This window comes from Carcharodon carcharias, chromosome 17 (assembly GCF_017639515.1).
Source record: "Carcharodon carcharias isolate sCarCar2 chromosome 17, sCarCar2.pri, whole genome shotgun sequence".
In the NCBI taxonomy this organism is placed as follows: Eukaryota; Metazoa; Chordata; class Chondrichthyes; order Lamniformes; family Lamnidae; genus Carcharodon; species Carcharodon carcharias.
The window spans coordinates 71,623,789-71,640,251 of NC_054483.1; the positions used below are offsets into that span (position 1 = coordinate 71,623,789).

The 16,463-nt window shown below is 41.1% G+C and overlaps 1 protein-coding gene across 2 annotated transcripts in view; it reads left to right on the top strand.

The window, feature by feature from the left end:
* The window catches only part of LOC121289921 (nebulin-related anchoring protein), a 116,551-nt gene that overhangs the window by 70,518 nt on the left and 29,570 nt on the right, over positions 1-16,463 (top strand). For both annotated transcript variants that reach the window (XM_041209899.1, XM_041209900.1), the window contains 6 exons: positions 2,861-2,959; positions 5,709-5,813; positions 9,291-9,398; positions 11,920-12,033; positions 12,875-13,072; positions 15,485-15,589. In XM_041209899.1, the coding sequence (XP_041065833.1) occupies positions 2,861-2,959; positions 5,709-5,813; positions 9,291-9,398; positions 11,920-12,033; positions 12,875-13,072; positions 15,485-15,589 (729 nt within the window). The remainder of the gene's footprint in view (positions 1-2,860; positions 2,960-5,708; positions 5,814-9,290; positions 9,399-11,919; positions 12,034-12,874; positions 13,073-15,484; positions 15,590-16,463) is intronic.

A 16,463-nucleotide genomic window follows, 5' to 3' on the forward strand; every position in this document is an offset into this window, starting at 1 on the left:
TTTTATTTATCACAATGGGAGAATTTTGACATTCCACAAATATAAAGTAAGTTTCTCTGTGCCAGAGAGGTCCTTCAGTAATACTTGTAACTTAGTATGCTGTTAAAAGTCAGTTGCATCTCACTTAACAAGGCAGGAGTTTACAATGAGACTAACAGCGTAAAAAGTGGAAGTTCACATCAGTTCAAGTGATTTCTAAGATTTCAGCCTGTGAAGACTCAGGCAGTGCATCCTGTAAGGGAACAGGAAATCACTGACAGTGACTTCTGGATGTCTGCGTGTAACTTCACAAGTGCGGATGCCAAAACTTGTTTCAGTTTCACACAGTAATGATGGCGAACGCTGATAGTTTTGCCATCATTACAACACAGAATCCAAGCCTTTGAGATTCAGCTTCCCTTCCATGCTGCTTTCCACATCATATGAAATCTCATTCAGAGTGGCCATTAGACCGCCTGGTGTGGGAAGTGGGGAAACAGTGCACCGTGCATAAGTGGATAGCTGCACTTTTCCTAATCTGAAACTGGGTGGCTAAAATGAAAACATAATCCATTCGCTAGGACTATCATTTGCTCACCTTATTGCTCACCACAATTATCGTACATGTGTTAAAATAACCATTTAATATAACATTATTCCTTTTTGTCAGCCTTGCTAGTTGAAAAAATTATCAACTTTGACTTAGAAATGTGGCTTCAAACTGCTCTTAAGGACTATTGAGAGGTGCTGCATGGTTAAAATTGCTGTTCTTTGAAAGAAACATTAAATTGAAGCCCCACATACCTATTCTTAAGCTTCAGGTTGGCACTTTGCAAAGAGTAGGCTGTTTTCCAAGCGCTGGATTTATATCTCCCCCACTGGTAGATTTGAAGGTGGGGAGGCACATTAAATCCAGTGGGCGGTTTCCCGCCACCTACCTGCCTGCCCTGCCTCCACCAGCAGTGTGGGGGTGTCAGGTGGCCTGTCCACTAGTCGGCCAACTGAGGCCATTAAGTGGGCAATTCATTCCCACTTAAGGGCCTCATCCTGTAGCCGCGGGATTTAACTGGCAGCCAGCCTAGCGGGTTTCCCTGCCTAGGCTGGTGGTGATTGGTGGGTGGATGGGTGGTGGGGGTGGAGTCCCCCCTTAACAGGCCTCATGGGCCAATCAGAGGGCCCCCTCCAAGGTGTAAACACCCCCGGGTTCTCCTCAACCCTGGTCTTTCAACCCTGGCCACCTCATCCCCCTCTCCTCCCTGCTGCCCTATCCTGCCCACTTTTACCTCTCTTTAGGGAATCCAGCAATGATCCCGGGTAAAGACCTGAGTGTTATACCAGCAAAACATGAAACAACAGCATTTCCTAACAGCACAGTGGGTGTACCTACACCATATGGACTGCAGCGGTTTAAGAAGGCAGCTCAACACCACCTTCTTCAAAGGCAACTAGGGATGGGCAATAAATGCTGGCCTAGCCAGTAACACCCATAGCCCATGAACAAATAAAAAAGAGGCTAGCAGCTCCTGGGTTTTTATGACAATTGGCAATGACTTCATAGTCATCATCAGACTTTTAATTCCAGTTTTTTTTATTGAATTCAAATTTCACCACCTGCTGTAGTGGGAGTTGAGCTAGAGCATTACCCTAGGTTTCTGAGATACTAGTGCGGTGACAATACCACTATGCCACCAGCTCCCCCACATTGGCTGGCAGCTCGCTGCGGCAGGACTTTGTTTCTGAGGGTGGAAGTCCCACCTCACCTCTCTTAATTGGTAATCAAGTATATAATGGCAGCTGGGTAGCTATTGTTCTGCTGGGCCAGGGTGGGGGCAGAAACTGCAATGTCCTGTAAAACCCAGCCCCATGTCTTTTGATCAACATTTCTTCCTCAACCAATGTATTTAGAACCAGCTAAACTGGTCATTTACCTGATTTCTGATTGGTCATTTCACTGAACATAAAATGACTCTTATTTACCCACCATCAAAACATGAAAGCGAATATTGTAGGTCAAATACTTTGAGATGTTTTAAAGAGATGTGTTAAGAAGTTGGATAAAGGCATTCCTTTTCCTTATATTATCAACAATATTTATACTTGTAAAACTTAAATCTAATAGTTCCAGTTAATGGTCCAGAGTAGTTCTCAAATGCTGAGATGCTGAACCCATTTTTGTACATATCTAACTTTAGCAATAATTTTTCATGGATAATTGAGACAATATCCCAACTTTGACTGAGTTTGCATTGGTGAAAAAAAAACTCCATAATATATTCTAGAAAGTGCCAAACAATATAAAGAATAAGGAAAGACTTACATTTATACAACCACTTTTCACAACCACTGGATGTCTCAGAGAACTTTACAGCCAATGAAATGCTTTTCAAACGTAGTCACTATTGTAGTGTAGAAAATGCGGCAGATGATTTGCACACAGCAAATTCTCACAAATAGCAAGGCGATAATTACCAGATAATCTATTTTTGCAATGTTGATTGAGGAATAACAATTGGCCAGGACAGCGAGGATAACTCCCCTGCTCTTCTTCGAAATAGTGCCATGGGATTTTCTACATTCACCCGAGAAGCAGATGGGGCTTCGGTTTAACATCTCATTGGAAAGACGGCAAGTGCAGCGCCCCCTCACGACTGCAGTACAGAATCAACCTTGATTTTTGTGCTCACGTCCTGCAATGAATCTTGACCTCAGAACCTTGTGCTGCAGAGGCGAGAGTGTTACCAGCTTAGTGATGGCTGACACTAAAATACAGAAAACTGTTTTCAGGAATCTATTGAGCAGCAGCATATACTCAGTAATGATGTGTGTGTCAGCTAATGTTTAGAGAGACACTAATTCTTGATTTTAAATTTGGACCTAACAGCGAAAATATCGTCAGCATCCATATGCCCTGAAATTTACAAGTGTTACAGACTCTCCTGAAATGGTACAAGCCAAGATCAGTTATAACCAGGCAGTGGATGTAAGTATTTTACTGTTATTAATATATTATACGTTTCACATGTTAACTGCCTATTTCTTTTTTTCGCAAACATTAAGTTATAACTTGTGAGTGTGGTATCTACTGGCAATTCTATCAGCGTAAGGAAATGATGCAAACCATAGGACATAAGCACAGGAGTTAGCTGTTTAACACGTTGTGCATGTTCTACAATTCAGTGAGAACGAGGCTGATCTGTGGCCTAACTCCATGTACCCACCTTTTCTCCACATTCCTTAATACCTTTGGTTAGCAAAAATCTACCAATCTCGATTTAAAATTCACAATTGACCTAGCATCAATTGCTACTTGCAGAAAAGAATTCCAAACGTTTATCTAAATGAAGTGATTCCCAACTTCACTCCTGAGAGGTGTGGCTCTTAAGATTTTTGGGCTTCGTTCCCTGGTCCTCGATTCCCCAACCATCTAAAATAGTTTCTATCTATTTCATATATTTCCCTTAACATTTTGAAAACTTCAATCAAATCACCTTCTAAATTACAGAGAATACAATCCCACTAATGGAAAGAATTTCCTCCCTGTCAGAGGGGGTTGTGCGGGGGCGGGTGCAGCTGATCGGCTGGGTGCTGCCATGATGGGGCTGCCATGATAGCACTGGGCACTGAGTGCTCCCTGTACAGCCGGAGGGAGTAGGCTGAGTCAGGGCCTGCGCTCTTTCACACATGCGCGTGAAAGAGCACAGAAATCTCCCTGAGGCACAGAGGTGCCTCAGGGAGATTAGTTTCACGTATAAAACATTGAATAAAGGGAGAAAAAATTTTAAGGACATGTCCCCTCATGTGAAACTGTCACACAAGCTGGGACATGTCCATTAATGTTAATAAAAATTTTTCCAACGCTTTAAAAACGTTCATGAAACCTCAGCCCACCCATGAAAAACATGAAGGCCACCTCGGCTCTTCACCTGCACCCCAACCTTAAGGTTGGATGGGCAGCTCAGGTCAATGATTTAATTGATTGTTAAATGGCCTTAATAGGCCTTTGACAGCAGCCAACTTGGCTGCGCGCCTGCTGAACTGAATATCTGAATAATGCGTGGTGACGTTGGCACGCACACCTGACATCACCCCGCATGAGTTTATGACTCGGAGAGCAGGCCCCACTCCTGCTCGCCGAGCTGAAGATTCTATCCAATGTCTCCACATAATTTAATCCTTAGAATCCAGGCATTATTCCAGTAAATCTATGCTACATTCCCTGCAAGGCCAATAAACCCTTCCCAAGATGTGCAGACCTGCTTGCAGTGTTCCAGGCGTTATCTAACCTGGGCTTTATATTAGCATAACTTTAAACTTTAAATTATTTAATTCTATTCTAAAGGCAGCGCTTACCTTGACCCAGATTATCTACATGAATAAAATATTTTATTCCATATAAATTGACATTCAGGCAGGTCTATAAATAGTTGTCCAGCATTCCTGCCCAAAACAGACAGGATATGCAAATCAGGGTTCTATGCCTGTTGTAGGACCAAATTGTGATTTCCAAGACAAAATGAGCATGCCTGGAGCAGGCCAATTTTCCAGTCCCTCCAAAGCGGAAAGTTTTTCAAAAGATTTTTTACCATGCCCCACAAAAGTATCCCAACTTTCTGTCAACCTGTTCTCGTGCCCCTAGAATCCGATGCCCCTCTCTCTCTCCTAAACAGGCATTACCTATTAGCCAGATGAATGGGGTAGCCAGACAATAGCCCTCCTAACATGCTGCACTGCAGGGAGCCCAGTTTGCTAAGAAAATGGGGCCCAAGTCGGACAGTAGTTCAGTCCTATCTGGTGGGCATCTCAGAAACAGTGTTGATATTGTGTCCAACTCGAATGTCTCCTCCAAAAAGTCTTGTTCCATTAGTCCCTTTCTCTGATAAGACAGTAGTCAATGAATCTCAGTGTTGCTGTCCAAGTATGTGCTCCTGTAATGGGGGCAGGCTCATTTCTAGTATAGTAAGACACAGGATAAGAGTTTCTCTTTGCACCATTATATGATCAATTTTGACAAACACATTCTTTAGGTTGTTACTGTGAAAGCATTGAAAAATCAAATATTTTTGGATTGATTTATTGCTTCCATAATAATATTCTTTAAACTGCTCACATGCTTCTGGAACTGGTATTGTGTTTCTGTTGCATAAATAACTAATTCTGTTCTATCTAAATGACATATCTCGTGTTGACTGACCTGATTTAATGGGAGGAGCTCTGGTATCAATTTCCAAATTGCACATGAATAACAGCATGACCCATTCCACATGGCAAAATTCAAAATTAATATTCATTAAAAAGCAAATTATGCTTTATCCATGAACCTGGAAGTTAGTGTAAACAGTGTCATTGTACAAATGCTGAATGCACTCAAATCGAATTCCTCAATCTGCTATTTTAACAGAGGTGTTAAACTGTGAATTTGAAATGGGTTAACACCTGCCTTAAAATAGTGCAGCAATGAAATTGGTACAAATGTTTTAAGCTTTCACATAATAACATTATTCACAATCAATTTCCAGGTTTGTGGCAACTTGTCCCTTGAGTTGTTGGCAAGCATGAAAAAAGCATAATTTGTTATTTAATTAATATCCTGGCAGTGGGTTGCGTACATTGCAATAATGTTACCTGCATATTTCTTTTACAAGATATGATACTCCTCCCACCCACCAAGATTGTGAGGTGGTGTTGCCCTAGATACATATTAAAATGGAGCTTATTCTTTCATTTGACAGAGACTGTACAGGGAAGATGGAGAAAATGTAAAACATCACTACACACTGACAAAGGACCTCCCAGAATTCCTGCAAGCTAAAACTAATGCCATGAACATCAGTGAGGTGAGACTGAATAGAGTCTAGTTTATGTATCATTAGGTAGCTGGTTGATCTGATTGCATGGGCACTGCTATTGCTTGCTATTGATTAAATAGTCATTTTTGTATAACAGCACAGAGAACAAGGGCAATCTGATAAAAAAAAATGTATTTTTTTTATCTTCAGTTACATTTTCTTCAAACTTAACACAAGAATGCAAAACAAATATTTTTCAACTGCCAAAGATTAAAATGGATTGAAGAACCAACTTGTTGATCTACTATTAAAAATGCATCACTAGCTTCGTTTGTGTAAACCAGCAATCACATTTCAGAACAAAATGAGTGATTGACTAATTTAGTGTAAGTCAATATGATGGCAAGATTTGCAAACCATATTTTATCTGTAGCTGTTACAAATCTGAATCTAATATACTGCAGTTAAGACATAAAAGTACTTCATTTTGTTTTGCATACTTGATTTTTATTTGCCTGCGTACATAAATGCTAAATGTAGGGTCCTCTCATATCTGGGACTTGTTTCAAAGCCAACTTACACCGAGTGGATGAAGCTGTGTCTTGTTGTTTTAAGCAGGTTTTGGTAACCTCTTTGTCTAATTCAGCAGCAATTTGTTGCATTTGTATAATAACAACAAATTGCATTTATGTAGCGCCTTTAACATAGTAAAACATCCCAAGGTGCTTCACAGGAGCTTAATCAAACAAAATTTGACACTGAGCTACATAAATAGGATAGATGACCAAACACCTGGTTTAAAAGGTAGGTTTTAAGAAGGAGGAAATTGAAGCAGACAGGCAGTGAGATTTAAGTAAGGAATACCAGAACTTAGGGCCTAGGTTGCTGAAGACATGGCTGGCAATGACAGAGTGAAGAAAATCGGGGACATGCAAGAGACCAGTCTTGGAGGAGAGCAGAATTCTCGGAGGGATCTCATGAAAGGTCAACAAGCTCTGTTCCTCTCCACAGATGCTGCCTGACCTGGTGAGTTTTTCCAGCATTTTTTTTGTTTTCTCCGTGGTGGGTTGTGGGGCTGGAGGAGATTCCAGAGATAGGGAGCGGCAAGGACATGGAGGGTTTTGAAAACAAGAGTGAGAAGTTTAAATTGAAGCATGCTGGATGGGAGCCAATTTTGGTCAATGAGCCCAGAGATGATGTGTAAATGGGACTTAGTGTGAGCTGTGATGTGGACAGTAGTGTTTTTGATGAGCTCAAGTTTATGCAGGGTGTACGGTGGGGCACTGGTTAGAAGAGCTATTCACCTTTAATGCAATAAAACATCCCATGGTGTTTCATAGGGTCTTTGTCAGGACTAATTGTCACAAAATTGGCAATCAAATTCAGAGAAAGCACAGCACAGCTGGTTTGAGATTGTCATATTGATTGATGCAGGACAATATATCTTTTTGAGGTTGGAGCAGATTGCACCTGACCTATGTGTCCTTGATGCTGATAATGGGAAGTGAAAATCTCCCATTTCCCAACACTAACATCTCTCACTTTGATGAGCAGAAGATTCACGAAAGGAAGTTTTGTTTTTACAAATGATACGAATTCCTAAGCAAATTAAACAATTAATAGTTGGTGCACTAAAAGGCTAATTAATAATGGCTGCGGGACAATGAAGGACAATACTGTAATATTTAATGGCTTTAAAAAATGAACTTAAGTATTTGCTTGGCACTCAGCAATAGGTGTGATTAGGCGAAATAACTATACTGTAGGCAAATTATTTTCCCTGTTTTTAGTTATTGGTTCATTAGAAGCTTTTGCATTTTATGACATCCCCTCTCTGCAGTTCTTTATTTGCTAACTAAACTTTCAAAAACAGAAGGTATTTTGTTTAAATGATTGGATTTAAATTTTAAGCAAAAGCAGTTAATTATTTTCTGTGATAATTGAGGGAGATAACTAATAGAAAAAAAAAACAAGTTATATTTTGCAAGTTGGCCGTGGTCTTGGATTACTCTAACAAAGAGTTTGCATAGACACAATGGACAGAGCTTAATGTAGGCAATAGGGGTCTCATCCACTGGCTGGAGAGCTGGCGATAGCCCTGCATCACTCTTTTCAGGAAGTCTCATCATATAAAGTGCCAATCAGGCACTTAACTGGGCAGCGGCAGGCATTCCTGTACTCAAAGAACCTGGGGATAAAAGTCCCACCCACCGAGAGTTGCCAGCCAATCACAGGCTGGTGCGACACACACCTTGAGTCCAGGATTACTGATGGATCCAGGTCACAGGTGAGTGCCGGTGGGAGGAGGATCGCAGGAGTAGAGGGTTGAATGGGTAGGGGGTTGGCAGCAAAGGCAGATGATGGCTCTTTGTGTGGCTCCCTACAACTAGGCAGTGAGTTCCTTTGAACAAGGGACCTGCCTCTGCCCCCCACCCCCACCCCCTCCCGCGCAGAAGCCTGGGAGCAACCCCAGTAGGTTTCTTTTTCAGGCTTCCTGCATGGCGAATCCCCTTCCTGCCAATGGATAAATACCAGCAGTGGCAGGATGAGGCCTTTAAGTGGGAAATTAAAAGGTGGGGGGGCAGGGTGGCAAGGCTGTCCATGAGCCTTTCCACCATTGATTTAATTGGGGCAGAGGTGGGAAGGTGGCAGAGTTCCCACCTGTCACCCTCTTGCCTGCTTAAATACCCCCACCACCAAACTTGCCTCAGTGGAAGGCATTAAATTCCTCTCAATGGTTGGAATTTTCCCACAAGAGCAGGAAACAGAAATGGGGACTGTTTCTGGGCACAAAATTGCTCCCTACGGGAAACTGTAATTCTCTGGGATTTTGATGGGGGTGCCTTCTTAATTTCCATGGAGACAAGTTCCTGTCCAATTAAGAGCAGCGGGCGGGTTCTTACAACTGGAGGGCCAATCAGAGGCCTTCCAGCTTGAGAGGAGCAGCATCCTGCACTGGATGGTTGGTAAGTGTGAGGGGCGTTCAACGTAGTGGCGCCCTCTCAATTACCTTTACAAACTTAATTTAAAGAACAGATAAACCAGCTGTGTGGGTGGGTGCCTATACAGGGCGGCCTGTACCCACACTGAGGCTTGTAGGGAGGGCCTGCATTGCTGTCCAACCCCCAGGCCTGCTGCCAGGTGCCTGCCTGTTGGTGCAGGAAACTGGAGACTGACTGGAAAATCTCAGTCAGCCTCTTCTATGTGGGCTTAACAAGGATCTTAATCAGCCTAATTAGTTACTCACCGCGTGGGGATAGGTATCCCTGCCTTGCAAATTAGTTAGTGCCAGTAATGGGCTCAGGAAGCTAGCACACCAGGCATGCCTTATGTTCACACCCCCTCTGCCTTCATTCCTGACCTACCCCTCCACCCCACGCCACCCCACAGAGTGTGACCCAAAAATCCTGCCCGATGTGCTGAATGGCTACCTCTGTGCAGTAAGCCTCAATGGTTTTAAGGTTGAAAAAGAAGCAGTAGAAATGTGCCAAATACTTATTCCCCAAATCATTTATTGTTTCAAAGAACCGCTACAGGGAGTCGTGGACAAAATTACGGGATGCTGGATATAAACTACTTTTGGATGCTATTCCAGTCCAAGCTGCCAAAGCATCAAGAGAAATTATTAGCGATGTAAGTATCAGTCCAAATAATTGGTCTGGAAATGACTAAAGGTAATATCTGTCAGAGGTGCGAATAGACTGGAACTAAACAGTTTATGTACTATTTAAAGTCATTGCAAATCAAAGGCTATTTAGGAATTGAGCGATCTTAGGCTCGGGATAAAGTCCAGCCTCAACTAGTTCTTGTTTTTTTTCCGACCTTACGTTTTGAAATCATTGAAACGTTTTTTCCTGCTTATACACCGGGGTTGGTTATGACACAGTAATAGCCTATTTGGAATATTTTCCTGACCTCTGATGTACTCAGCCCAACACAAAGGGGATTGTACATCAAGTTACAGTTAGTGTAGGCTAAACTACCTCTTACCAGTCACCATCTAGCAATTAAGTAACATTGCTTTTAATATTTTAATGAAATCCACTTCTAACTAAAGTAAGTCTTTCAGCATTCCCTGTGTTGGCCACTTTTGGTACCAAGTTTCTTTCCCCCATTAAATTCCTTTGTGTTCATACTTCAGTTAACATTTGAAACAACTTATTGAGGCCTTTGGCAGCACTTTGCAACCTTGTTGGAATTTAATTTAAAATTCTGACATGTTTGACAGTGTCTCCATGGGGACTTTGAACTCCTCTAAGATTTTTGGAAGTCACAAAACTTTCCAATTTAACAGAGCTGATTTCATTTTTAAATATTTCAGTATCCACCCCAAAGAAATGCCACAATTTTAAGTCTATTTTCTATGGTGCAATTGTAAAACGCTACAGAATTGCACATGTGAATGGCTGCCTTTAATTAAAGTTATTCTCTGGTCAAATCAGGACAAAAATGGTTCATACGATGCACATGTGATCTGTGTACTAATTTGATCCATTTAGAAAAAAAATCAGTTGTAAACCTTGACTATTTGGTTTTAGATTTGCATTTTTTTTTTAAATTATGCTTATAGTGCTGGTCTTTTTTATATGTACTGTTGGGATGTGGGCATCACTGGCAAGGCCAGCATTTATTGTTTGTCCTTGGATGACGTTCAAAAGGTGGCGGGGATTCTTTCTGAACTACTGTGGTCCTTGTTTTGAAATCCTGCCACAATGCTGTAAGATAGAGAATTCCAGCATTTTGATCCAGCGTCGCTGAAGGAATGGTGGTGACATGTGTTCAAGTTGAGATGGTGTATGACATGGTGGGAAACTTGGAGGCGATGATGTTCCCATGCATCTGCCATCCTTGTCCTTCTGAGTTTGGGACGTGCTAACAAAGAAGCATTAGAAGCTTGATGTAATGCTGTATGGGTGAATATACAGGAAGAAAAATTGTTTACTAAGTGTACAGCATAACCATCGACTCTTACTTTGGAGATTTAAATTTGTCATTAGTACATTAAACGTTGGATAATCCCTGAGATTAGAGTTTCTCAAATACTCTTTCTTTCAGTCAGGCTGCAAATCTTTAACAGAGGACATCTTTGGTCTTCAACTAAAATGTAGGGGGGAATTTGCCCAGCCACTGGGACATGGGTTGGTGGGGTGGAGTTGGGGTGGGGGAGGTGCGTTGTCAGCAAAGCAAATTTAGGAAATAATGCATCAGCCTGGTTTGCTTATGAGTTCCCGCTTTTGTTGGATGGGCTGGGTCAGATGCCAGCAACTGGCACATTTATGGTTATTGAGGTTGTTAAGGGATTAATTTTCCATTTTGTTCCCAGTGCAAGGCAATTTTGCCAGTGTTGCATGGGCCACCGGTTGTGCCAACACCCTGGGCAACTCGGGAGGCAACTGCACAGTGGGGGTTTGGAGCTCCTTGAGATTTCAAGGCTTTTTTCATGTTTCCTCACAAGAAATGGCAAGGCTGATGCGATCCCATGACAGTGGCTTGTGATAGCGTGTGGATCTCCTGTAGACTGATGTCTCCAATAGCGACGGGACTAATGAAGTACCAATCCCTCACCTGATAATGATGGTACCTGCACCCTGCTGCTTGCTTCTCAGCATCGCTTTCACTGGTGACACTGTGAAGGCTGCAGACCCCCATAATGCCCTATCCACCTCCCAACTCCAGAACCTGCACACCATCCCTCATTGGACAGCTTTCTGGACGTGGGTTCTTAACTGGCTGGCTCACGTAAGATCACGCCTGAGGTCTTGCCAATACTGCGAATGGGGCCAAGACCCGTAAATGGTCCTGACACCTGGAAATTTTCCAGAAGATTCAACCCATAATATTCAGTCTTTTTTTTTTAAAATGTAATTGGTTTAAATTCTGCTGTGGGATATTACTTTTGAAATGTTTCATGCCCTGGTTGAAATTCCTCTTCCAATTATTTTACCTCAAAATTATCTTATTTATTTTAAAAACATTAGTGCCCCTGCTAAAATAACAGTGACAGAAATTACAGAGAAACACTTTGATTGCCAGTATCTCATGGTAGAATTGCAGCACACTGGTTTAAGAAAATGAAGCATTTTTATAAGCTTCGGTCAACATAATTGTAATATTTCCTTTACCTTTGGCTCCTAACATGTGTTTTCCATCACAGTACAAATACAAAGAAGCATTTGAGAAGACAAGAGGTCAGATGGTTGGAATACAAAAACTGGAGGATGATCTGAACATTTCTCATTCCGTTCATGCAGCCAGGCTCAACAGTGATGTATGTAGGAAAATAACTTTAAAGTGTTTTGAATTTATATACTTTTCATAGAATGTGTAGTCTCGTCTGCCTGCCTATCATGTGGTCAATTCTGAGAACTGAGAACTTGTTGTGGGGGAGGACATGCAATGCCATGTCATCGGTATTGTGCAGTACAATGCAGAATACATGATTTGGAAGGGATCATATTTCATACATAAGGTTGCAGATTTCCTTTGGAAGAAAAATTGGACGTCATTTTGATCTAAATTTGTGTGCTACTAAAGGAAGTTGTGAGGTTAACCATGTGACTCTAATCTGATACCAGATCCATCATTGACCATCATTTTCCAAAACCAACTGAATACAAATATGATAAGTTTTAAATCTTTCTATTGAACGCAGCCTCATAGGCAATAATTCCATAATAGAGGTTTGTTTAGATTGGTTATGTTTCTATTTACTGATTTACTTTCATTCTTTTGCTGTCTGGCTCCCTTAGAACCTCTGATCTAAGGGAGCCACAGTTTCAAGGTCCACCATTAGCTTCTTCTGTGTACTTGGAGGAAGAGAAGAATGAGGCAGAAGGGTTGGGTGTCACTTAAAAATTTTACCAGGCCCAGCTCCCAATTTGCCTCTTTGAGGAAATCCCATTATTCCCAGGAAAACATAAAGGGGGTGAAGAACTGATACCATGGGTCTCCTCTCCCTTTTCCTATGGAAGAGAATGTCATGGCCCATGGCGTTCTTAATATGTTGCAACAAAAAGGCTATGTGTGATTAATTATCTAGTATTATTTTGGGTAACAAATATGTCATTCATTAGAAATATTTTAATGAGAAATTATTGCTTTCAAACTAGCTGAAGTACAGGAAAGATTTTGAGGAGACAAAGACTGATTTCCATCTACCCATGGATATGGTGAACCTTGTCCATGCTAAGAAAGCCCAAGGTTTAGCCAGTGACCAGAACTACAAATATATCATTCACCATTATACAACAGTACCCGATGACTTGAAGTTGCAATGGGCAAAGCACGCCTATGATCTGCAGAGTGAGGTAAGTTTACAATGAGAGTTCTGTGTTTTCTTTTTTTAATTTTCCTCCCATTTTCACCCTCCTGTCCTGAAGCACTGAACCAATCTTTGGTGTGGTTTCATGGGTGTTCGCTGTCCTCTGGTATATCACTTAGGTTTTTTTTTCACGTGTGCCATTGCATCAGGGAAGGAAGTTGAGTCCGATTCTGTGCTAACGTTACCTCCATGGACAAGTAGTTTCTCTGGCAGCACATGATTAATGATTGAGAGTTGGACAGCTTTCTGATTTTGCACCTGCATAATCCAGCGATGCCAAAGCCAATTGCAGTACCTGAGACACTGATCTAGTTGGGGTAACTGAAGGAGCTGTGGTTGGAAATTTTAACCTCGTAGCCTTCTGGCCTATATGGCTGAGTGCCAAGATTGGAGGACATTGTCCTGTATGTTGTATAGTTTTTAATATCGTTCTGTTTACAGTTTATTAATGTCTTTTGTTAAACAGTTAGAAAATAAGCTGATTTATTCAAGCCACAGCAGAGTATTGTATATGGAAATGTGTAAAACTTCTTAGAGAAGCATGAAACAAATGGAAGAATAGGAAGTAGGTAAATGCATTAATTCCTTATACTGTTACACCAAGTCCAGAGGGCTGAATAATTTCCTCTCTTTTGCACTCCTGAAGTTGGTCAATACAGAGTTTGAATTTTTTTTGGAAAATTGCGATTTTTCAATTCAATATATATTTGGACCCTATGGCTATATGAAGAAATAAGCCAGCCAGATCTTATTGTTAAAATTCACTTAGGTATAAGCATAAGATTCATTAAAAAATTAAAAAGCACATCCCAAACCGTGCAGCACACGCGCACACACACATACACACACACACACATACACACACACATACACACACACACACATACACACACACACACATACACACACACATATACACACACACATATACACACACATACACACACATACATACATACTAGCATGCAAACAGAACAAGTTAGAAGATGGAGGAGGTGGAATTGATAAGAATTAAAACCCATAAGAAGAATGAGAGACATACATTCTGACGCTCCTTTGGCATCTTGAAATTCCAGTGGTGTTGCGGCTAATGTAAGCTGGCTGTTTTTCTGGAGACGGTGTCTTTTAGCTATAGTCCGTCTTTTTCTAAAGTGGATGCTATGATACTTGAAGTTCCTTTCAATCAAAATTCTCTATCTATGTGATGTATTCCAAAATATAACAGAGACAGGGTCGAGAACCTTAGAATAGCGGAGTCAGAGAAGGAGAGAGAGAAAGGTAATTCTGCAGTCTTCTTCTTTATTTCCCTGGTACATTCTGCAGACTTTTCCCCCCTGTAACAAACAGAAGTTTTTAATCATAACTTTTCAGAAGTGGGGTTCTGATCATGTGATGGCTATTGGCACATAATGGAGAGCAATCCATATTAATGAAGGAGTTTTGATCTCCCATTGTCAAAGCTATCACACTGCCAAAAAAACAGAAAGTGGGTCCTTAGCACCCTCCTTGAATAATGAGTTTCATTAACCCTTAACAAAAACAGAATTACCTGGAAAAACTCAGCAGGTCTGGCAGCATCAGCGGAGAAGAAAAGAGTTGACGTTTCGAGTCCTCATGACCCTTCGACAGAACTGTCGAAGGGTCATGAGGACTCGAAACATCAACTCTTTTCTTCTCCGCTGATGCTGCCAGACCTGCTGAGGTTTTCCAGGTAACTCTGTTTTTGTTTTGGATTTCCAGCGTCTGCAGTTTTTTTGTTTTTATCTTCATTAACCCTTTTTGTTCCTGACAGTTTTTGGAGCCAGGAAGCCTATGGCCTATTGTTCTTATGTTTTGCAAACAGTTCAGACAATTGCAGGTGTGAAGTCTATCAGGGGAATTATCTAGACATGATCCCTGCTAATCCCCTTTCAGAGGCTTCTAGAAACTTGGCCAATTTGTAGAAAAGGTGACTTCTGCAGCCATTTTAAAGCAGTTTTTTTGTAGTTCTAGCTGTTTATTTCCTTTTTGGAAATAATCCAAAGCAGTACAGCTACCAATGGAACTAGCAATTAATGTTCTACATTGCACATTGCACATTGTCATGACAATACTCATAGGTGGAAAATAATCAAAATGGTAATTCAGTTGTTCCAGCGAGGACAGATGCTTGTTAGAAGTTGCAGGTGCAGAGCCTGTGAAATTGTGAGTCCCCCTGATAAGGCCACTGGATCACAGAATCACTCCCAGTGCATTTACTGTTCTCAGGATGGTAGTTACATAGCATAAAGGCATCCTTAAACAACGGTTTTATTCAAAATGTAGAACTGCTTGCCATGCATTGATGCTTGCTTGCTAACCAATGTATCTTTAGTGCACAGTGTTAATTGTCTTTTAATAATGTTCTGTATTTTAATAGAACCTGTACAGATCTGACCTGAACTTCATGAAAGGAGTGGCTTGGATTTCAACAGGGGCTTTAGGAATCGAAGAAGTGAAGAGAGCAACTGCCCTTATCAGTGAGGTAGGGTTCCTCGGCAAGTTCTTTTTGCAGTACATGGAATCTAAAGATGTAACCACAGATATGGTGTGATGCAGAGGTGACACTGATTTATTGGTGTGTCTGATCATAAGCTGTATTCTGTAATGTAAAATTGTGTGATTTTAAACAGGACCTTTCTCCTTCCTTATTTGTACCAAAACTTTTATTAACCCAAATGTCTCAAATCACTTCAGAGGCAATTCTCACCATAATGTGATGGAATGGAATGCCTGCACATTATAGAAGCTGCATGATTTTCAAGGACTGCTCTTAAAACTGGTGGATGATTTACTCCACCAGATCATTGCCCAAGTAATAATGATGAAGACGATCCCCTCTCATATACAACAACTGTAACCACTAATGTTATGAAGGCAAATGTGGCAGTTTGTGTACAAAAGGTGTCACGAACTGCAAATGAAATGAATGCCTGTTTCTGGTATTGTTTGCTGAAGGAATGTTGCCCAGACCATCAAGTATACTGTACCAGAAAAAATTGACAATGATTTTATGTTCAATTGTGTTCAAAATGATCAGTATATCATTTGACATCAAAAGGTACAATTTGGAATGAGTTTTGATCACAGAAACAGTGATCATTTGTCATCAAAAACACTCAGTTAGCCATCTTTTAACATCATGATCCTCCTACTTCAAGAGTCATCAAAGCACACAGAAGCATTCAAAAGCCATCACAGCTTGTTAAATTTGCAGAAGTGATCATGAGCATTCAAAAGTGATCATTAGGCTTCTAATGTGATTATTAGGCATCAAAAATGATCATGAGGATATCAATGCAGCTTCCAACGTGTTATGATAGGAAAACTAAACAATACATCTTACCACTTATTTTCAA